Below are 23,680 nucleotides of genomic sequence, written 5' to 3'. Positions count from 1 at the left end.
GTCTGCTGCCGAAAATGCCTACAGTTAGCAGAAGAACAGGACCACGGAGTGATGGAAGAAGGTGCCCGGTCTGATGAATCACGTTTTCCTTTTACATCACGTGGATGGCCAGGTGCGTCGCTGGAGAACACACAGCACCCAGATCCATCCATGGAGGCCGCACCTCGCAACTTACAGGACTTAAAGGATCTGCTGCTAACGTCTCGGTGCCGGATAACACAGCGCACAGAGGTCTAGTGGAGTCCATGCCTCAACGGGTCAGGGCTGTTTTGGCAGCAAAAGGGGACCTACACAATATTAGACAGGTGCTCATAGTGTTATCGGTGTAGACGGTCACAGGGTACGTGCCAAGTTAGAACTCATCTGGAATGTCATGGATTTTGTATAAGCGGTGAAGCACCTATGGTGTTCCCATATACCTGTGAGAGAATGAACGAGTTCCGACGTCTCCACGTCGTACAGGTTTGCCGTTCTGTCCCACGAGGCCGTGACCGCTTGCTTTCCCCCGACCAGCCAGTCTGCCGCTATGACTACTCCCTGGTGGCTCTTCAGAGAGGTCAACGCGACTCGGACCGTTGGACATTCGCTGGAAACGTCTCCATCCACATCCGCTTCATCTTTATCAGAGAAATCCACTTCCTCTTCTCCAGATATCTGCGGGAAATAACGAAGGGTTAAAACTCGCAGCGAAAGCAGACGTTGCGTTAACCGATTTAATGATTCGGTTTAGCACAAAAGCGCAGTGAGAAAGCAAACCATCTATTCACAAAGCCTTTGTGCTTTGTGTTTTAGTATAAACTAAATGTATGTAGAGGGAGAAGCATTGCTTCCTCTTCACCATATGCCATCACTTGCCTCTTTACCGCAGTAGCGTTTTAACACAGTAAACATTTTGGACATTGGTATAGTAGTGGAATATAATAGAATCGCACCCCAGCCGTCTCTGGTGTATTAGAAATCTTGGGGTACCGAGATCCGTTACAATTCTTTTAACCTGCGGACGTTAGATGTCCGTATCCGACGCAGCAGCGTTCACCGTGTTAAAATGTGTATTTCACTGAGCAGCCAGCAGAGGGCGCTGTTTCCCTATTCTTCACACCAATTGCATCGAATTAGACAGATTGTTTCTTTAAGGTTATTTGAGCCCCTTCTCTCTATTCCACATTCCAGAATTCTATAATCATAATTCACACAACAAAAAATAAAAGCAGATGAAAGCAAAACAGGAAATGACATAAAAGCATGAAAGTGAGGGGTACAGAAAGAGAGTGAAAGAAATGAAATAGACTGGAGAGTTAAAAGGACAAGTCTAATGCATGGCCGTGGATTTAAAACCACATCACTGGTTACAGATCCTGGCAGGGTACAAGCCAAGGAAGAGCAGGCCTAATTATAAATATTTATATATATATATATATATATATATATATATATATATATATATATATAAATAAAATGAATGAGCGGGTTCGTGGGAGTGAATTTGCTGAAAGGCTACTAGCAACAAATCAGTTAATTAACCAAAACAATGATTAGATTGAAACCGGATGAGCGGCAGTAATCAGCCAGATCTCCTCCATACAAAGCTGCGCTAAGAGCTGGATTTAAAGGCGTAGGACAGGTCATGAGATATGGAATATGAGGGTAATACGGGGTTCAGCAAATATGGACATATACAGCATGAGCCACGAATGGACAGCGGCCACGCCAACGGAATGCGTTCACCAAAGGGAGGGATACAAGGAGGGGGGATTTGGTGAATGCCCCCTAGGCAGCTTCGAAGGGTTTGGGTCTACGGCAGTAGCTTATTATGTGAAATGACACAATTATAATAATAATGCAAAACTCAATCTGTGGGGTCTGGCAATTTACGGCCCGTTGGGGTCATCCGGGCTCATCGTGCAGCAGAAGCTCGTCGAGGTTGGCCGTAAGGGTGGATACGCTCAGCAGGCTGATCCAACCTCCAGGCACCCAAGGGCCCGGGCGCTGCGCGGCTCTGTACTATTAGAGTTTGGGAATAAATCATGGTTACTTCACTATCTGCAAGCACCCGGATCACCGTACAGAGCCATACATTCACATTAGCATCCTCCTCCTGCTTTATAATAACGGACATACCCTGCTGTCACTCCTAAAATCAACGTTATCGTAGCCATTCGGACTTGAAATAGAATATTAATGACTTAACCCAATGCCACCGAATACACCAGAGCGGCATAACGAGCCTTCAAAAAGGTAAAGATTAACCAGGGGCAAACCGACTGCTATTTTCCCCCAACGCGGAAGAGGAAACATATGCCTTTTAATCACAGCTATGTAAAAATGACAACGCGTTTCCTTATCTCCCAAGTATGTCGCCCCGGGGCGTTCTGTCTTGTATTTGGAGAGCGTTCTGCTTACACTTGTGTCGGCTGTCGGCTGCGGCACTGGTAACTGCACCATATACCTCCAGATGTGAGCCGTCTGATCTCCAGATGCTGCGGAACAAGAAACACAATGTCAACGCGTTTCACAAGATCACGCTAATGCAGTTTTATATCATCCTAATGGGGGTTTATGGCGCTGCCCGCATACAGCGATTTCCCTGTGCGGATACAGCGCCGCTAGCGGATTGCAGATCGAACTCAACTTGAATATTAGTATTTATATATAATATATATATACATATAGTAGGGCCAGTAATAAGCATTCGGGTCTTACAGCTACATAGATACTTGAAATTAAATAATTTACCAAAACTCAGTGAATTCTTATATTATCCCTATACAGGACGTACCAAAAGACGCAACTAGATCAACGCCCAATGACAGCCTTTTCTAGGGCTGCAACAGCCTCTTCTTCAAGGGTCATTCTTTAAATTATTCAAACCAATTACAAAAAACGGCGTAAAGTTTATAAGTATTTAAAAAATCTTGACGTATTCTTCATTGGCATTTGGTTTGTTCACCAGAGATGCCTTAACATGAGAAACCATGTAAAGAACTCTTTGAACTGACTTTATATCTATCTATATACACCTATAAATACATACATAGATATATATATACATACATATATATCTATATATATACACCTATATATACATACATATATACATATATATATATTATACACACACATCCTTCCAATACTCAGAATGAACTACAATTATTTGACGAATGGATGTTAATTTCCGCTGAATCTTGCAGAATTCCCTTTAATAAATTAATTCTCCAATGTTATAAGTATTAAAGGGCCGTGCTTTTGTGGTAGAAACAATCTCCACTGGTCATTATGGAGTTAAATATGGTGGTTTTATCAAAGCATATAGTACACACATATATTATGACCAAACCATAATAAAAGTGATAAAACCCAAATCCTCTTACCTGTCAAAGCAATCTGTTCTGCTGGGTGAAACTTTATGGAGTTTACTGCAAACCAAAACAAGAAACGGGAAACTGAGTATCAGCTCCTAAACGCGCGGAAACGAGACCCCGCATGGCGACGGACTTCACCGACAAACAATGCGTAACAACGATCTGAATAAACAATGCTCTGATACTTTTTTCTGATACTGAAAGTTTGAAACGTGTTCTTATCCCCAGAGAAATCAATTGAACTTTCCTGATCACTTTGTACCCCAAACATTCTGCTCGGAAAAAACGGTTACTAGATTATTGACAACTCTGTTCTCCCAGCTCCTTCCATAATTTTCAGGGGAAGTCCCACATAAAAGTCCATTTTTATTCTTCCATACACTCCCCCCGGCGCCAGCGCCGCATACAGTCATATACCCCCCCAGCGCTGTATACAGTCATACACCCCCCCTGGTGCTGTATACAGTCATACACCCCCCCTGGTGCTGTATACAGTCATGCACCTCCCCCCCCCCCCGTGCTGTATACAGTCATGCACCTCCCCCCCTAGCGCTGTATACAGTCATACACAACCCCCCACCCCCAGCGCTGAGTACAGACATGTGGATCAGCACTGACAAAAACTTGATTTTATCTCATTTTGTTCCAATACACTCTCTGAAGGTTGTCACCAGGCCCGGACTGGGACAAAAAATAGGCCCGGGCATTTAAGCCCGTGCAGCCCATTTTTATTTATTTATTTATTGTTAAAGCCCACCCTTCATGTACCATCTTTGCATTTACTCATTCACACAAATCATTAACACATTCATTAATGCAGTCTCACAAATCATTCACACAATTCATCCACACATTTATTCATTCATTCTCATACGCATTCACACTACCCCTTCTCCCCATCTTATCTTCCCCTTCTATGTTCCCCCTTTTCACTATCTACCCCCTCTCCCAATTTCTCACTATCTAACCCCCCTCCCTCACCCTACTTACCTTGTTGCCGGAGCAAGCAGCAACTGCGACCAGGCCGGATTGATTTAGGGGCTGATGGAGCTGCAGCTCCAGGCCCCTACCCTATGCGGCCGCATTAACGCAGGGCCCCTTAAGCCCGCCGCAACTGCGACCGGGTCCGCCACTCTAAGGGGCCGGGAAGCCCCCACCAGGGCCGGCCTTACAGGTGTGGGGCTGCCCAGGGCTTAAATTAAAACGTCGGGGGGGGGGGGTTAACTTTATTTAACATCCTCCATGTTAAATAAAGTTAACAAAAACTTTATTTAACATGGAGGATGTTAAATAAAGTAAAAAAAGAAACCCCGATGTTTTAACTTAAACCATGTGCGGCCGCACACCTGTAAGGCCGGCCCTGGTGGGGGCTTCCCGGCCCCTTAGAGTGGCGGACCCGGTCGCAGTTGCGGCGGGCTTAAGGGGCAGGTGCCCCTTATGCCCTGCGTTAATGCGAACCATAGAGGCCGCATAGGCCCAGTCAGTCCGGTCCTGACTGGGCCTATTTTAAGGTAGGAGCCTGGAGCTGCAGCTCCATCAGCCCCTAAATTAATCCGGCCCTGCCGCGGCCCGGCCCACCGGCCAGTCCGGGCCTGGTTGTCACTGTTGACATGTTGGGTGACTTCCCCCATTCAAACACCACACTGAGCTGATGCTTTATGGCGATGCTAATGAAGTCCGTTCCTCCACAGACTTTCATTAGTCAGCGTGTTCGACTGGGTGAATAAGACTGAGTCATTCTATTGCTTACCCTAGACGGTATGATAAGGAATCAGAGTGCTTGTTTAGTATTTTGAGGACACATACAAATAGAATTATTATTATTATTATTTTGGAAAACTTAATTTAGTGAGAGTACGGATATAGAATCCGAATCTCTGTATTAATACTGATTTCCCTCGTGTAACATGAGATTTACATCACATAGATAACTTTTAATCAATAAGTCTCATGCCAGAGTGTTCTAAAAATAAGAAGAGGGGTTACATGCATCTCAGCTCTTTATAAACCGTTTAGACGACGGCTCCCCATTATCGTCTGCCTCACTGGCTTATAGCTATACAAGCGGAGCCGGAGCCGGAGAAGGGAGAGCTACGGACCGGTTCAGAACCATTTCACCCGGACAGGACGGGGCGTCGCGGGCGACTTCTCTCTGAGGCTGCCTGTCGGACCGATGCTTTGGATAAAGAGAGAGCGGGGAGCCGGTGTAATAGCAAGAGAGCCATGCAGTATCGCTCTTACTGATGAGTGAAATGGAACGAGACACCGGGTGCGCATGCACAGGCACTGCCGGACCGTGTTCCCAGCAGCAGGATGGGATTAACGAGATCTCACGCAACCCAGCGAGATGTGAACCTTTTCTCAGTTTAATCTCACAGCCGAACGCGCTGAGAGCATTATCACCTGCCTCGTGCTGACGGTCGGCATCTGACTATTTATCCGGTTTCCGTAACGCCAGCAGCGCCTTCAGACAGCAGAGAATCCGATCTGTAAAGCGTAACGGCTCTTTAAAGGTGCTGTCCCACCACCTCTGCTGAAATAAACACCCCTTAACTCCTGGTGCTCCGGCAGGACTGCGAATCCCGCACACAGGAGTAACTTTATAGTGCTGCTCAGGTTAATGTGTAATGAGAACGTTCGCTTATTATTGTTGGACTGAATGTTGTTATAGCGGCCGTTATACCGGATTACCGGGGGAAGCTTTTATATCATCGCATTTCTCTTTTTATATAATATATATATATATAGATATATTTTATTTTTACCTGATCCAGCGTGGCCGACATACTTCATAAGGCATTTTCCAGTCTCGATGCTCCAAAGCAGCGCTGTGTGATCTAAGGAAAGGGGGGGGGGGGGAGGTTTTAAGAGAAAGCCCAAACATACACGGGTGGCAGGAGTATTTATTTACGGGCACTACTGTTCACTATTCCCAGGGTGCGCTAATCACCCCATGCCTGTTTGCACTACTATCTCGACAAATGTCATTATGCACTTACTTTCTCCAAAACAGGGATTTTATAACATCTAATAAGCTCCGACACCCTTAAATAAACCTATAAAACCTGACTTATTGACCCCGGCCAATAATAGGTAACCTATTCACAAAAGCCTAACAAATACGCTCTAGAGATTAAAACGCTGAACTGCAAACACGGGGTTTGTTAATCCGCACGCGCCTGCTTGGAGAAACCACGTTAAACCAGACAGCCGTCTGGGTCAGATCCGGGCACAGGACACCCCCCCCCCCGGGGTTCAGTCTGCTCCAGGTAGACTCCCACAAGGCTCAGCCACGCAAGTGAATTCATCGATTTGCTGGCTCTAAGATTGTGTTCAGCAAGTTAACAGGTCAAATACAGCAATGGGGGGGGGGGGATAATAATGTAGATCCTGTTATAGAATAATAACAGGGCTGCTCCTATGATCTATATATATGCACATATATGTGGGCTTCTATTACATACATGCGGCTTTTTTTAGTATGGACCTACAGGGCTGAAAATGATTTGGCAAAACAGACGTCTGCTTTAAAGCCTTTAATGATTCGCTGAGCATCGTGGGAAATGAACATAAGCCTCGTCACTGGACCTGAATATCAATGGGGAACCCAGAGACAGACCGGCAACGGCTAATCTGGCATAACCGGTTAGGGTAACGGATGCGCTGCCGAGTTCATATAAAAAAACAAAAATGGCCATGGAATTCATAAAATAGATGCTACTTAAACCTTCAAATGCCAGAAGACAAAAATGCAACCGGCAGCTAAGAAGTTAAAATGTCAACTTCCCCAGTTTTCAGTATAACAAATATTAATATTAAAATAAGAAAGTAACATAAAAATGTATAGAGGTAAGGTCATTTGGTTCAGGGATATTTTGTGAGGTCATGTGACCCTTTTAATGGTTTTGTGATATTCTGTGAGGTCATGTGATCCTTCCTATGGCTGTGTGATATTCTGTGAGGTCATGTGACCCTTCCCATGGCTGTGTGATATTCTGTGAGGTCATGTGACCCTTCCCATGGCTGTGTGATATTCTGTGAGGTCATGTGACCCTTCCAATGGTTTCTGGGATATTCTGTGATTTACATGCATTATAGATCATCCCAAATCCTTAGACCTATACGCAGCATATTATGGATTGTTGCATTTAAACTGACTATGTCTTTGGTGGGGAAAATCTGAGCGCGTGGTTGATAAGTGGAACAGCCTCCCAGGAGAAGTGGTAGAGGCCAACACAGTGAATAGGGAATTTAAACATGCATATTTTAACTAATATTACGGTTTTGTCTCAGATTTCACCGTTCCTCCTTAAAATTTTTTGTTATTTCAAGTCAGCGGAATGCAACAAGTTTCCAGCTACCCCCACGTTATTGTTCTAGCCGGTTTAATGCTGTCGGCACAACAGAGCGATTGTATGGACAGCGTACAGAACAAAAGCAGCGCGTGAAGCTCCCGGCTCAGCGGGACAGAGCATTAAACGCTTAAACTAGTAATTTGTTAGTGAAACCAGGTACCGGCAGAAGCTGTTCCCAACACCACCGGCTGAGTCCGGGTCACGCTGACATCCCACAGTCCATCGCGGTGTCCGACATACTCCTTCACCAGCTGGCATACAGCCCGAGAGGTTGTAGCCTTAAAACTTGAAACAATCTGCAAAAAAGGAGAAAAAACAAACAAACAATTTTATGGCGCCAGCAGAAAGTAGCTCCTAGCGTCACCCCAGAGGCTCGCAACCTAATAAGTCATTTTGGATCCTGTTCAGCGAGGATCGCTCCGCACTTCCTCCGCCGCTGCGGGCGAGATCCGCCGGCACCTTCATGGCAGTGCTTAAAGGGGCAGCGTCATGTATGTACGTAGGTTTTGGCCGGAAGACTCAGAGAAGCGCCCCTTCTCTGGGATTCTACCCAAAAACTGTAGGTCGTGAGCGCAGTGATCCGACACCCCCTTAAGCAGCAGCGGGACCCGCCACCGACATCAGCGGGACTCCTGCCCACATCCCACAAGGGGGGTGCCGGAGCCATACATTTCCCAGGTATATATAAAGCCTAAACTGTGTTGTATTGTAAATACTATGGATACTTTTGGTTTATTCGCTTAAGCATGAGCAGGCAGGAGAGCTTACAAATAATTTCGTCTATCATGGACAACATCATAAATCTCCCCTTTAATACGTCAGAATAGTCTACGGCGCAAACAGAACCCGCGTAACAAAATACTAGCCCTCCCTAAGGTATTGGCAGAAGATGGGTGGGATAAGGCGGGGGCTGGGCTGGGCAGGGCTAATATGCTTTGCGACGTCACAGTGGATGTGGCGGCTCCTCTCTGGTATTCAGCCGGTGCTGTCACGTGGCGGCAGAGAACCTGGTTTTTAAATGTAACTGAAAGCAGGAGATCTTGAAACGGATTTGTCTAGAACCATCGCAACCAGATTTTTTTTATTATTATTTATGGTCAAAATTTAAGTCAGAACATTTTTGGGGGAGGGGCGCCCCTGATGTAACCTTAAGCTATATATTTATAGGAAAAAAATTCCATAATGATGAATAAACTCCAAACCTGCACCACATCTTCTCTTTACCGATAAGGTTTAGACTGCATTCACAAAAACCGCATTCCCAATTAACACAAAGTGCATTTGTTAAACAATTCATCAAAAGCCTTGGTTAATATCCGCGATACACTGCATTTCACACTATGGTTAGTAAAGAAAAAGCCACTAGGAAAAAAGGACATAAGAGAGAGAAAACGGCAAACCGTTCAGCCTAAAACATGGTTGGAGATGCGGAGATAGCCGACGCATCCATTATTCTGGGTTCGCTGGCGCATCAGGCAATGCTAGTTGCACGGATTTATACAGGACCCATGTCATGTTCAGATTTAAAGGGCAGCTGTCCACCTCCCGGCTTTTATTATAAATAAAGCTCAGTTATTTAAAACTACCCATAGCCTATGTTTATATCTATAGCTATATATAAATACAAATGATGATAATGCATAAATATTACAGCTGCATAGCCAAAATAATATACTGCCAGTGGTAAACAATAGAATGGCTTGGTCTTAATCGTCCAGCCAGACACTCTGATTAATGAAAGTCTATGGAGGAACGGACTTCATTAGAATTGCCATAAAGCATCAGCTCAGTGTGGTGTTTGAGCAAACAGCATCACCAAAAACTGAGCGACAAGAATGGCGGCCTACAGGTCTGCATATAAAGGTAGTTTATTGGAAGAAAATGAGAAGTTTTTTTTGTCAATATGAACCTATATTGCTGTATACAATGCTGGGGGGGGGGGTATTATTCTTGTATACAGCGCTGGGGGGTGAGGTTATTCCTGTATACAGCGCTGGGGGATGAGGTTATTCCTGTATACAGCGCTGGGGGGGGATTATTGTTCTTGTATACAGCGCTGGGGGATGAGGTTATTCCTGTATACAGCGCTGGGGGGGGATTATTGTTCTTGTATACAGCGCTGGGGGATGAGGTTATTCCTGTATACAGCGCTGGGGGGGATTATTGTTCTTGTATACAGCGCTGGGGGATGAGGTTTTGTCCTGTATACAGCGCTGGGGGGGGATTATTGTTCTTGTATACAGCGCTGGGGGATGAGGTTTTGTCCTGTATACAGCGCTGGGGTTCTTGCTCAAGGAGAAAAATATTTTTCTTGCGGAACTTCCTTCTAGAAACCAAAAATACTGACTTGTTTGTCTACAAACACTGGTTATCTTTTTTGAGAATTTCACATGTATTTTGTGTTTCTTTTTGAACTCTTGTGGTTTCCTCTCTTTGGAGTTCCTTATATACAAACAGATATTTAAAAAAATAATAAAAAAAAAAAAATGTTGGTATCTTTAACATAGTACATTTCCATTCCTTTCAGCGTGCCGAGGATACGTTTAATTTATATATATATATATATATATATATATATATATATATATATTACACATAAATAAAAGCTATCGTATAGATCAATTCCCTATGCTTAACTGCTCTGCTTTTTCGCTGCCCCATCCTTCCAAAGGCTGCCAAACACAATTGGCTTCCGAAAGACAGAAAATCGATAAGCAGGGGGTTAAGACGGCTGCTCCATACATTACAAACTATATACCGTATATTGCCAACGCTAATCTGTAAGCAGCATTACTTAAGTTTATTTAATGTGCAGAAGTGTGAAAAGCAGGGATCAGATCTGTCTTGTACTTTGCTGCCGAGGCCCGCAGGTAGAACCCCCCCCCCCGGGTCTAAGCGTCAGAGCAACGGGAGATAATGAGAGGGGGTTCCGGAAATGATGTATACACGGGGCAGGCAGAGCCGTCACACAGACGCATAAGGCGGGTTTCGCGTTACAGACGTTACACTCAGTACCTGCTTTTCATATAGAGAAAGCAAGCTTTTAATTGTTTTTATTATGGCCGGGAAACCCAATATATTCTCAATTGTTAAAATTAACAATATGAAAATCGTTCACTTACTCCTGCATTTCCAACCAGCGATGAGGCTCTCCATACAACATGACGTTAAAGGAGAACTTTGATATATATGTACATAAAAGCGTGGCCCTCAGCTTTACGATTAAAGCTGTCTGTCTGTCTGTCCCAGATTTCCCAGGGCAGTCCTGACGGCTGAGCACTGTGCATGTGGAGCGCTCCATGGGCAATGAGGTCTGATGTCCTGACTGCTGAACTGTAAATCAGGCCACCAAACATGATCTCGTGTTAGCGTTAGAAGGTACGTTCATGAAACATTGTATTAGCTTTAGTTAGTCCGGACCCACGACTATAAATAAGCTGACCCCGGGACGCTTCATATATCACCCCTTTAATGGCCCATCACAGACGTTATCGAAGCGGCCAGCTGATGGGGCAACCCAAGGGCTCTCTTAATGTTCCTCGTGGAAACCACGACTTGGCTGGAGGTAAAGCTATTTGGGAGTATGGAGGAGACCGACATTATATCGTGTGACCCGACGATCAGCCCAAGCACAGAAACGGGCGTAAAAACCCGACACGGAGAAACAAACGTTAATAACAATGTTCTAGAGGGCAAAGCGGAGAACGCAGGACGCCTTCTAATAATACTGGTTTCAGGCCCCTGCATGCGAGAGGGATCGGCCCCGCTACCATGACACCATCCGTGTTCCGGCTCATATCCACACATGCACACGGGGACACACGGGGGGGAAAAAAGTTACCCAGTTGTCTCCACCCCATATTTCCCAGCTTCTGACTCTGAAGTGGCGAGGCCGGCCTGCCTTGCATGGGGAAAAATGTGAGCGCTATAGCAAGAAAACAAGAGATTTAGCATCTTGGTAAAGTAAGGGCTGATCACCTAAATACTACGCCCCCCAGAATGGATGCTTTTCATCGAACTATGAAGTTTATCAGAGTAATAACTCAGTAATAGGATGGAGAAGCTGTATCTTTGAACATAATATATATCTACATCACATCTATATCTATATCTATAAAATATATAATATATAATATATATATATATATATATATATATATATCTCTATCTCACTCCTGGGCTGAATAAACCCCAAAGCTGAGAAAGCCGACCGCTATCACCCGCTATGACCCAAACCCACCAGCTATGAACCATTACCCCTTTCCATCCGGATGAAGGATAAGAAGACTTTCAGACCTCCGCCATTGGTTTCTAGCTGATGGTTAGCCCTTTGGCCAAGGAGGAGATGTATAAATAAGGCTTGTGGATATGCGATTATGTAAGTCGGGAATGGTTTTTTTGGTACTTTCTGGATAGTTGGCATCATAAAAGCTGCTGTTTTAGGTAACAGAGGAAGTATCTCACCTTGCTGGTGGAAGCTTTATAAGTGGTCTTCAGTTTTTGGGAAAGCTGACTGGTACTATGGCTGGCTGCGGGAAGAAATAACACATTTTTGGGGGGTGGAGGAGAGGGTACATTTATAGGCATTTTCAGAAAAACAGCTACGGCGCAGAAGATAAGCTGCACCAAGTGGTTAGAACGCCACACGTATGAGACATAAGCGTGTACAGCTATAAAAGGTCCATAAAACGATATAAAGCATGCATTCAGATTCCGGGGTGCTGCTGAAATGACCACCAAGTACAGAAGAAAAAAAGCAAGTGATCAGCGCACACCCAGCAAATACTATTTAAAAACACCTGAGGCACAAGTATTGGGAATTCCAATATATATATATATATATATATATACACACACACACACACACATATATACATATATACATATACACACACACACATACATATATACATATACACACACACACATACATACATATACACACACACCTCATTAGAAATTAATGAGTTTCTGTTGCCATTAAATAGCAAAGCACCATGTAAGGAAATAAATCTGCTGGGATCATTACATTAAGATCTGAGAAGATTAATCTCTTCCGCATTTCCCAGGGATTAATTATATGTTAAATTATATCGCAAACCATTCTGTTTAATAAATCTCACAGACCACATTGTCTCCAGCCGCGGGTTCTCGGAATCCAAGATTCACAAATACACGCATCTGGTTTCATTTTTTATTTTATTTTTTAGGACTGTGTGCCGGAGAAGCATTAGCACAAAAGCAGAAGACAAGAGACTTATTCACTAAACGGGTGAGCCGACAGGACATCCCCTACAAGCTTCTGGTGCTCGAAAATCTTGGCAGGCCCTGTATAATGCATAGTTAAACCAGCGAGATCTCTGTAAAGCCTCCTTGGTCATTGAATTATATACACACACACACACACACACACACACACATCTATACTACAGCTCATGGAGAACCAAGGTGCATGCTGGGACGCCGTATATTCTCGGCAGAAGAAACAGGACAAGCAGAGGTATATTTATATAACGAGCATAACTGCAATCTGATACGGTAACGAGCCGTGAGCTGCATTCATTCATTCACAACAAAGCCCGGCAGACTCTTTTTCTATTCTTTCCATAAGCAAGAAGGTGAAAATAGACATTTACAGAGCTACGCAGTTTTACCTTTCATTACAGAAAGTACCTTTTGCTTTCATTTGTCCTTTACTCAGCTCAGCCCCGTCGATGGCTTGTCCTTCTACTGCCAAGCGCTCATTCAGCGTATCGATTTCACGGCGTACTTTAAAAAAGGAAAGAATAAAAAATACATTTAGAGAAAAACAAATGATCCTCTTTAAAAGCCCAAGGAATTCCCCAGGGAATCTGCAAACAGGTTGCGGATGTGAATACATGTTTTTTTTGCTAGTTTTTTTTATAAATGCGGTAAGCATTTTATTTATAGCTCATCGCTATTTAGTTTCATGAATAAAAAAAACCATCAGATATTAAGTTACTAAGAATCCGTTCAGTAAAGCCGTGCCTTGTTGGGTTTTTATCTGAGCTGTAAGTTGAATCACTCCGTGTTTTACAATAATTTTTTATTTTTATTTTTTTTTTTTAAGCGCAGAAAGGGTAAATATGGAGCTGCGGGGTGAAAGATGGTAAAAACCTCCAGAATTTCTAAATCCTACCCCTTAATAAGCATGGCTTGTGCACCAATTTATGTAATGGAGTAAAACCTTTATAATAAATTCATCGTTTACACATTTCTGCTGTTTCTATACAAACTAATGTGACTAAAGACATTTTAACCATATCGGTTTAACGCAAGCCGTTCGCATTAAAGAGCATTGTTACAGGTAACTGATTAGATAAATTCTTATGAAGCGCTAACCAAGTTCATTAAACAAAGGGGTTGAAGACCAAACTCTCACCTTTCATGATTCAACATAACTTAAAAAGGGACAGTTTAATGTATCGCTGGGGGAGCGGGGAAAATGCACATGCAGAATCCTCCAATGAGGAGGATGATGACCTTACAGCGCTACGGAATCTGTCCCTTTAACATTGCAAGTTTATTCACAGTCTAATAAAGCTTTATGGGGGGAGGAAAAACAACCGAGCACAAACACGCAGCTGTTACAGCAATGAATTATATTCACAGCCCTCTAGCAGGGGATGCAGGCTTTAATAGCTCGCCCCTGCTGTCGCATAACCTTTATTTTAACCAACACATCGAGGATCACACGGTGGTCACCCATGAGTCATAAGAAGGGACACGGACGCTAAATAAACATCAGACGCCGGGATGGAACATTCCTTTCGCCCGGGTGCCGGCGACCGAACACACGCCGGGCATTTATGTGGCTATAAAATGCGTTATGGGGGCCTGAAATAAAAAAAAGAAAATGGTTTAATAATATTTTCCCAGGCTGGTTGTGTATTTTTTTTCCTCTAGAAGTTGTATTTGTCTCTACGCAGATTATATTGCGCTCCCCCGCCAGGAGAGAAGCATTTCCCTCATCACGCACGTTTTGGTCCAATGCAAACAAACGTGTGCAAAAAGGGGTATTATTACATAAAACCTTCGCAATTCAGGGGAAAGAAAGAAAGCACTTCCATACAGCAATAGGAAAAATCTCAATTTCATTTTATTCCTACACAAGTAACACCACAAGCAATCCCTAAAGCCTCTTCGACTAGAGGGGACATTAAAAGCCGATCACGACGTTCTGCTGATGGAGAATGCTTGGGTTCAACGCATCAAAGTTTGCGTCCCTTCACGATATCCGAGTAGAATACTCACATTACAAGAAAATACAGCTTCTCAATTTCTCCTACTTGCCCAAAAAAGGGGGAAAAAAAGGCTACACTTAAAACTGAACGTGATTATACAGCCATCGCTGGAACAGACCTCTGCTTCACAGCCTGTAGCAGCTGGCCGGGAGTGAATTTACCGGCCATGCTAATAAAGAACAGAACAATTACGTTTATTTGTTACAGACTCTCTCAAAAGTGGTGCCCGTCTCGGTGTACCGGGTCCGGTATTCCATAATTTGACACCAAAGGCCAGCTTGGTTTGGATCAATGAGTAGCCTTCTCCTTCGAGTTCCTCGCTCTTAAGGTCACAAGACGAGCCACTGAATCTGGGTAGCCAGAACGCCGCTAGCCACCCACTGCTAGCAAAAGCTTGTGGGAGAAAACAGGTAACATTCTGTGACATTTCAAGCGAATCAAGAAAACATGGAATAAGATTTTACTTAATCAAAGAATCAGAAAAATGTCACATGCAAAAGTGCAACAGAAAGGGGAAAGGTCTCCCTGGGGTTTGTTTCAAAACTACAAAAAGAGAGACTCGCAGCGCCGAGATTCCTCCAAGCGGAGAAACTAATTTAACGAAAGCTCTGGACATGTTTCAATGGGAGTCTCCGATGCCAACGAGTTTCTAGCTCGAGAGGGACCTTCTTGGTCTTTCACTCTCCATGCAGGAACAAAAAAAGGAGTATTTCCCCTACACAGCAATTTGATTTTTCCTACCTGCCACTGTAAAAAAGCCCCATGGTTATGGTGGCTCTAGACTATATTTGCATGTTAGCATCCTTTCTGTGCAGCATCGCTAATAAGCCTTTGCCATGTTGTAAAGGACCAAGTTGCATCTGATTCTAGGTACCTGAAGCCAAAGGCGCCTGGTGTTGCCCAAGTTCTTCAATTCTGTCCAAGTAACTACAGTCCCTCCAGCAGGTCAGGACATGGACCATGCAGGCAGATGATGGAAAGTGAACTAGGTGACGGGGCAACAGCCTTAGAGCCGGACCCGGCAAAAACCCAGAACCCAGTCTATCCTGGCAAATAGCACTACCAAGGATATCTTGAAGACCGGTCTGCTGGGGGAAGAGGGATTGTGTTTATTCCTTCTTCAGCTTGTCTGGCTTCCGCAGTGTTGTGTCTTGCATCTGTTTGGTTTCCCTACGTTCCTCTATTGTAACTATTTTCTTTTAGAGAAAGCCCTGTAGCTACCCCTTTCATATCATGAATTATTTAATGAAAGCCGCATTCAACCCACACACATTCTTTACATATAAAGGAATCCATAAAACCCCACGGAGTAAAAGGAAAATTTAGGATTAGCGTCGCCCACAAAATTCTTCTGATGGAGGTTTAGGTCTCTTCTTGATAATAGGAGTACAATACTCACGTTCCAAGTTTTCGATATACAGGTTCTCGAATTCTCTCTCTATCTGCCCAAAGAGGTCCATGAGTGTATTCCGGACTGAGGAGGGCAGCTTGGAATCCTTTCATGAAAAAGAGAAAAAAATAAATAAAGAAGAAAAGGTCACTTCAAACACAAACTTAACTCAAGGCACGAGGCAGAATTTATGTACAGCGGTAACATGAAAAGCAATCAGACAACAGATATACAGAATCGACAGCAAATAAAAAAACATGGAATACTAAATTATAACAAAAAGCATACAATAACTACAGTACTTTTGGAGCAGAAAAGCATGTCGTATCCCTGCCAGATTATGAAGAATAACACACCCCAAACTGGCCAACTTTCATGGAAACAGCATCTTAGGCTGGGAGTTCTGCCCGATATTCCGGCCCGTAGTACCTCCGTAGAGGTCTTGTGAGGCCTCTAAACCTTTGTTCACTTAGCTTTACATTACCGATACTGAGGAACCCGATACGTTATCTAGAAAATTGTCACAATTGTCTATAAGAAGATGTTTCAGCTGGTTCAACGAATTATAACATTTGAAGAAACAGCCTGAGAACTTTGGTTACTTAAATATGTATACATTATTACATCGGGGGGGGGGTTAATTCAGAGCTCGATCTCGGGAGATCATAAGCAGACACACACTAATACTTCCATACACTGACACTAACACAACCATGCTCACCAACGCACATACTAACATACCCACACAGACACTCGCAGAAACTCATACTTATCCCAGACACTCACAACAAGACACTAAACACTAACACACATTAACAGACCCAGACACACACACACACACCATCTCACTTACCCTGTGAAGCCTCAGCCTCTCCCTAACGCAGCTGGCAGGCTACTAATGCAAAGTCCTTGTAGAACTCTTCTTTTCCTTGAAACGAGGGGCATACTACGGTCTCTCGTGGGCGGCCACTGCCCTGTTCCCACCACTACACAACCCCACCACCCACCTAGTTTTCATTCAGTGCATAAATATACAACATAAAATTTAGGAAAAGTAACAGATAAACTGAGTAATACTGCCACCTCAAACATTCAGGGTCATATTTTTTTTTTTTATAATTGTATTACGATCCCTTATTTCTTAGTTTTGCTTGCACAAAAAAAAAAAAAAAAAACTACAAGGAAAAAAAAAAAAAAGTCTTCCTGCATTCCATTTCCACTAAAAATAAATATTTATGTTAGAACTGATCCATACAGAGCTCTTGCTCTTGACTTTTTATTATACAGAATACAAAAACTGCATAATCCCATCGAAGAAACTCTGCCAGAAATGGAATCGGGGTGGAAAACAAATCCGAGTACAAGCAGATTTTTCTATAAACAGTGAATCCATCACATCGACCATTTATCAAACGCGTTCTTCTTGAGCACATTGCCCTTTACCGGTAAATAAAATACGCACAAAAGTCGAGTTTTCTGCAGTTAGTATCCAACAACAAAAAACTGGCTTATCTTCCCAGAGATCTAATTAATAACGGACTTCCTATCATTACCGGCTTATTCTACTGCTTCCCGTTTTTCAGATGTCGGCAAACTATAGGGTACCGGAAACATCTAGTAACGTCACGATCATACGGGACTTAAAGATTTTGTTTCACAAAAATAAATAAATGCGCTATTTTTCGATTGTGCCAGCTTCCAGTCATGTCTTGTTTTAAGTGGATATGAGATCTTTGGGGTGGTGGGTCAAAATTTCTATCATAAAATAAACATTAAGTGGGTTCTGTCTCAAGAATCCTGAAATTAATAAAGCAGCATTAAACCGATTTAATGGTGTGTGTGCGTGTTTGTGTGCGTGCGTGTGTGTGCGTGCACGTGTGCTTGTAACGCCCCACACCGCAGTGTTAAAGATATTTGTAATAAAAGATGTGCACTTACATGTCTCTTCTGCTGAGAAGACGATGTATCCCAGCATGCAGCTGAACTCCCCCGCCTGATTGGCTGCTCATTTAACAGCTTTATAAATCTTTGTAACATGTTTTCTAACTGGTGCAGAAAACAGGAAAAAGGAGGTGGTTTAGATGAGTGCCCACTGTGCCCAAACCCCCCCAACAAGTAGGCTGAAATCTTTTATTACAAATATCTTTAAAAAAAAAAACATATTGGCAGGCTGTATGCTTTATTGGTTAGCGGCAAGTTTATTTTTAAAGGCGGCGCCATGTTAAGTGAAAATTAAAAGAAAAAAATAAATAAATTTTTAGCTTATTTTTCTTTTTGGATGTTATTTGGACCAATGAATATTAGTGGTGATTTATCGTTAAAGACCCCTTTTATTTAAACAGTAACTGCTAAATCTGGCTTTGTTTACAGCCTGGAAAGCTGCGCTGTGAGACCGGCTTGAAATAAATATCTTCCCTGCTAGGCTTCTTACTGCGCTCATAAAAATAGCCCCTGGGGTTCCCGTTATAAACAACACAAAGAATTAAACGGATCAAGTCTTATGAAAGCCGCAATTAGTAGCAAAGGCTATTATAAATACAGCACTGTGCAAACGTTTTAGGCGGGTGTGAAAAATGCTGTAAAGTAAGAATGCTTTCAAAAATAGACATTTTAATACTTTTATCATTTAACAAAAACGCAAAGCGAGTGAACAGAAGATCTTAATCAAATTAATATTGGGTGTGCGCATGCGTAGTCCTCAAAACAGCATAAATTCTTCTAGGGACACTTGCACAAAGTCTGGATTTTTTTGGGGGTATATAGTTAGGGGACTAGACAATTATGCCAAACCGGTGTTAATGATCATCAATTTAATATGTAGGTTGAAACAAAATCATTAACTGAAATAGAAACAGCTGTGAAAGAGGAATGAAACTGGGTGAGGAACCGCCATGCTCACTAAGGTGAGGTTGCTGAAGACAGTTTAATGTCAACAGTCATACATCATAACGACGCTGAGCACAGCAACAAGACACAAGGTAGTTATACCTCACCGAGATATTTCCCAGGCAGTAATTGCAAGTTATATGGGGGATTCCAGGTGTTCTGTCCAAGCTCTTTTGATGAAGCACAACGAAATGGGCAATGTTGAGGGCCGTAGACACAGTGGTCGGCCAAGGAAACTTAGTGCAGCAGATAAAAGATCAATTATGGTTACTTCCCTTCACAATCAGAAGATGTAAAGCAGTGTCATCAGCTCAGCATTGGCAGAAAATAGTGGAACCCTAGTATAACCATCTACTACCTGGAGAAGTCTGCCCAAAAAGCCCTACCTCCAACTTGGAGGTCAATGGACTCAACTATTCACAAAAACATAGGGAGTGGAATGCAGAAAAATGGCGGCAGGTGCTCTGGACTGATGAGTTGAAAAGTTAAATATTTGGCTGTAGCAGAAAAGTTTGTTCATGGAAGGGCAGGAGAGAGGTACAAGAATGAGTGTTTGAAGCAACAGTGAAGCATGGAGAAGGCTCCTTACAAGTGTGGGGCTGCATTTCTGGAAATGGAGTTGGGGATTTGGTCAGAATGAATGGTCTCCTCAATGCTGAGATGTATAGGCAGATATTGGTATGTCATTCAATACCATCAGGGAGACATCTGATTGACCCCAAACATACAGGGAGCGGCGAGCAGGCAGGAGGATGGATTCAACCAGCTCTACATCTTAATTCATTACACCATTAATCTAAAAGCTTCAAAACCATAACAAAAAAGTGACCAACACATCTCTTTATGGTCACTTTCCACTGAAGAATTCAGCAAAACAATATAACAAAAGAAACGCTTTCATATAAAGCTAGTCTAGAAGAGGAAATCCCTGCAGAATACTGTTCTGGAAAGTGACGAGGAAACAGAAATTACACCAAGACTAGTAACAATTTCCTTTCCATCCGTTTACGCTCGGCTACCTTAATAGATGGGAAATACCCCGGCAGCGAGACAAGAATAACGAAGTTGGGATAGTTATAGTACACGGAGAAAGTGGTACACGTTTTATTTTAAGCTCTGCGCCAAATGGACTCGAATGTCTGAGCTAAGAGTTTCTTTTGGCCCCGAAGAAACTCCAATGTCTCGTTCTGCACATAAACAGAAAACACAGTGAAAAAGTCATCTAAATCTTAAAATACACAAAAACAAAGCCCGTCACTCATATCAGAATACAATAATGCTGGTGTCACCATATTCATATAAAAGGGTTTTATCACTAAAAATGAATATGAAGAGCAGTGTCAACTTATATGCAAACCAGGGGAGGGCTACTATAGATATACCGTAGCTACCATGGGGTTTAGCGCATTGCCTATATTTTAATGTATAGTATGTATACTGTGCACTTCTATGCATTCTCTTTAGGCATAACACGATTTAGACAGAACTGGAAAGTGCACATTGCGAGGGTTGTCTGACAAACATGTTTTGGGTGTTTTGTTACCAAGACACTTTCTGGATTCCCGCTGCTTACTATGTCTTCCGAACAGAGTCAGATCCCCTTGATGGATCCCCTTGGTGAATAGGGTCATACTGAAAGCACATTCTACTGTAGGACGGGTGAAATAAAACCACAGGGCAGAATTGAGATCACGGCAGACACCCTATGTGAAGCATATAACGAGGGCTCCGGGAAAGCGTGAATGAAGCATTTTTTATGGGTCTCTAATTAAAAAAGGGACACTCCAGCCACCAGATGCACTTTAATGCATGATAGTTGAGAGGTCCCTTTAAAAATTTGCGAGGAGCAACTTGCAAATGCATGGAGGGGATTCTGACACTCTTGTGAACACTCCGTTTAGCGAACACACATCAGTCTATAATAGAGGACACGGGTTTCTAAGAGACAGATATCGCAGAACATATTAAAATAAGACTGAAATGTGATGTTAATTAGTAATTGCAATTAATAACACTGTCTGTATGCTGTGATAAAACGGTTCATCGGTTTTGAATCAGGGGGAATAGGTTCAGTGCAGTCCAGGTGAAATGTGTCGGCAACAATGAAAGCAATAAAATGCACTAAAAAGAGCAATCCAGGTACAAAATACTAAACGTGGCCTGGCAGGAACATCTCACTTGGTTGTCATGGTGACCGTTTCACATTTACAGTGTTGCTCCCCGATTGCCGATTGTACATAAGGCCCAACGTTCATCTCCCCGGACAGGAGGCAGAGCTCGGTCTGCAGCAGGAGATCGAATTCAATTTCCATGCAAGAAAAAAATTCCCTGCGAAAAGAAGAGCGGCCGCCAGCAACACCGAGCCGCGGACCGACTGAGATCAGCTCCCGGCGTTCACAGCAATGATCCCAAAGCGGGCAGAAGAAACGCCAAGTGGCAACTGTACACCTTCCGGAGGCTACACACCTCCATGCAGTGCTCTCTCTCTCCTCGCTTCTTAAGGCTGATCCGTTAACTAACGGTTTACATAAATCAACAGAACCTAGCAAAATAGCCATTACCATAAAAACAGGGCAAAAAACATATTTACATATACATACACACATACATACATACACTGGACTGGACAACCTTTATGTTCCACTGATTAACGTTAACCGAAAAACAAAAAATATGGCATCCAAAGATCAGTCTTAATCTAAAAACAAAATCTAAAGGCTGTTTCCCCTCTATTATCACCCAAAACAGTATAAAGGCCAACCGTTTATTAGGTGAATGTACATTTTAGATTTTAGAATGGTCTGATTGAGGAAAAAGGGTAAGGGACTTTCTTGAAGGGTCCTTCCTGCTTTCCACACCTATTGCCGATTTACAAAACCAATAAAAACCAAACAAATATGTGTCATGTAGGTTTAGCAACGCAAGCCCTCGGTGGGTAATGGCCCCCCCGAGAATAACGGATCAAGTCAGACATAAGACTTGATGAAGCTTGAGATCAACCTTACTTGAAAAGCTTTTCCACCCACAGCCCAACAATGAAATAAAACCGTCTGCATGTTTCATGTTTTGAGTTCAGATACAGCATTCGAAAGAATAAAAATAAAAAAATTTAAAAAAAAAAAAGAAATTACAGTCCTGATTTAAATCGATTTCCAAGTGAATCAGATTACTTGGTAATGAAACCATTACTGCGCTGTGCAGGGAAAGCACATTTTGTGCAGAAGAGATCGTGGAGAAAGTGGGTGGAAAGGCTGTAAAAAGCAGGCAAAGGTCAAAATAAATAAAATAATGTGATATCTTGATGAGCGAATGGCTATTCAGCCTAAACAATCACATTATATCTGGATCAGCAAGCACCTGCAGATGCCGCGCAAGCAAAAAAACAAAGGAGCAGCAACAGCAGACGAAATGCACGCTTTAGTAAAAAGTGAAAAAACGAGATTTCATGGAGCCGAGTGGAACGTTTCCGAGGAGTCTACAGACGAGATGTATCAGCGGAGCTCACCTGCCCCTCCAGCATGTCCCTCTGGAGCCCGGGGCGTTCTTGCTCGGAGCTGTTGGTCCTCTTGATGGACAGACTGTGCGATTTGCGTTTCTGCTTGGTCTGCCGCGCTGCTGCCCAGCTTCCGCTTTCGGTGGGCATTTTCTCTTCGTTATGTGGCTCCAAACACGATCAATGCAAACTAGGAGGAAGGAGACAACATTTCCATTAACAGGTGTGAAGGAGCCAGCGCGAAGCCAACAAAACTAGAGACCAAATGGGAAGCGGCCAATTGAAAGACACGGAGAGTCAAGTTCCAGAGACCGGGATATTAGATTACCAGCCATACACACAGCCAGCTCAACACAAAAGACCTCTTTGGGGGGGGGGGATAACCTTTTCAGAACCAACCGCACAGATCGCACAAGAGATTACAGCGAAATCTCAAATGAGTTTCACTATGAAAAAGGATTATTCTATACAAATGATGTCAAACGTGGAAATCGCTGCGCTATTAGGGTTACGAAGTTAGTGCATAAATTTAACACTTAAAAAAACCATGGATATATTTTTAGCTAAAGCATTTATGATGGTGGAATTATGGAATTAACTCAATTCAACGACAATCCCAATTTTTTATTTTTTTTTTCACACCTTTGAGACAAAATAATTTTAATTTGTTTTCTTGTAGCTCAACAAACAATATATGTTGAAAGGAATGATGGACTTTTAGAATCTACGTAATGGTGTATAGAAGCCTACCCACTCAGGGGAAGGCAGCAGGTAACGTCGGCACTGGATGCACTAGCATGCGTATGATCTAAGCCTTCATCTGGTGGAGGATTATGGGAATTGTAGTTCAACCACAGCTGTTTTATATGTTATTTGTGTTCACGTTTTAGCACAGTATCCATAAATACTAACAATACTATTGTTGCTGTATT

At 42.9% G+C, this 23,680-nt stretch overlaps 1 protein-coding gene across 2 annotated transcripts in view; it reads right to left on the bottom strand.

The window, feature by feature from the left end:
• The window catches only part of LOC149287163 (WD repeat-containing protein 37), a 39,701-nt gene extending 16,803 nt beyond the window's left edge, over positions 1-22,898 (bottom strand). The window contains exons 1-10 of one of the 2 annotated variants that reach the window (XM_089493203.1): positions 22,761-22,898; positions 16,379-16,475; positions 13,388-13,483; positions 12,179-12,243; positions 11,556-11,639; positions 7,875-8,010; positions 6,125-6,196; positions 3,369-3,413; positions 2,401-2,477; positions 420-654 (exon numbers count right to left, since the gene is read on the bottom strand). In XM_089493203.1, coding sequence (XP_089349329.1) covers positions 420-654; positions 2,401-2,477; positions 3,369-3,413; positions 6,125-6,196; positions 7,875-8,010; positions 11,556-11,639; positions 12,179-12,243; positions 13,388-13,483; positions 16,379-16,475; positions 22,761-22,898 — 1,045 coding nt within the window. The remainder of the gene's footprint in view (positions 1-419; positions 655-2,400; positions 2,478-3,368; positions 3,414-6,124; positions 6,197-7,874; positions 8,011-11,555; positions 11,640-12,178; positions 12,244-13,387; positions 13,484-16,378; positions 16,476-22,760) is intronic. The other variant, XM_089493204.1, reaches the window with a different exon arrangement.
• Positions 22,899-23,680: the final 782 nt, after the last annotated feature.

The sequence above is a fragment of the Sceloporus occidentalis genome, unplaced genomic scaffold (assembly GCF_023333645.1).
Source record: "Sceloporus occidentalis isolate IW3139 unplaced genomic scaffold, rSceOcc1.0.p SCAF_63, whole genome shotgun sequence".
NCBI lineage: Eukaryota > Metazoa > Chordata > Lepidosauria > Squamata > Phrynosomatidae > Sceloporus > Sceloporus occidentalis.
This window is presented reverse-complemented; position numbering and strand designations above follow the sequence as displayed.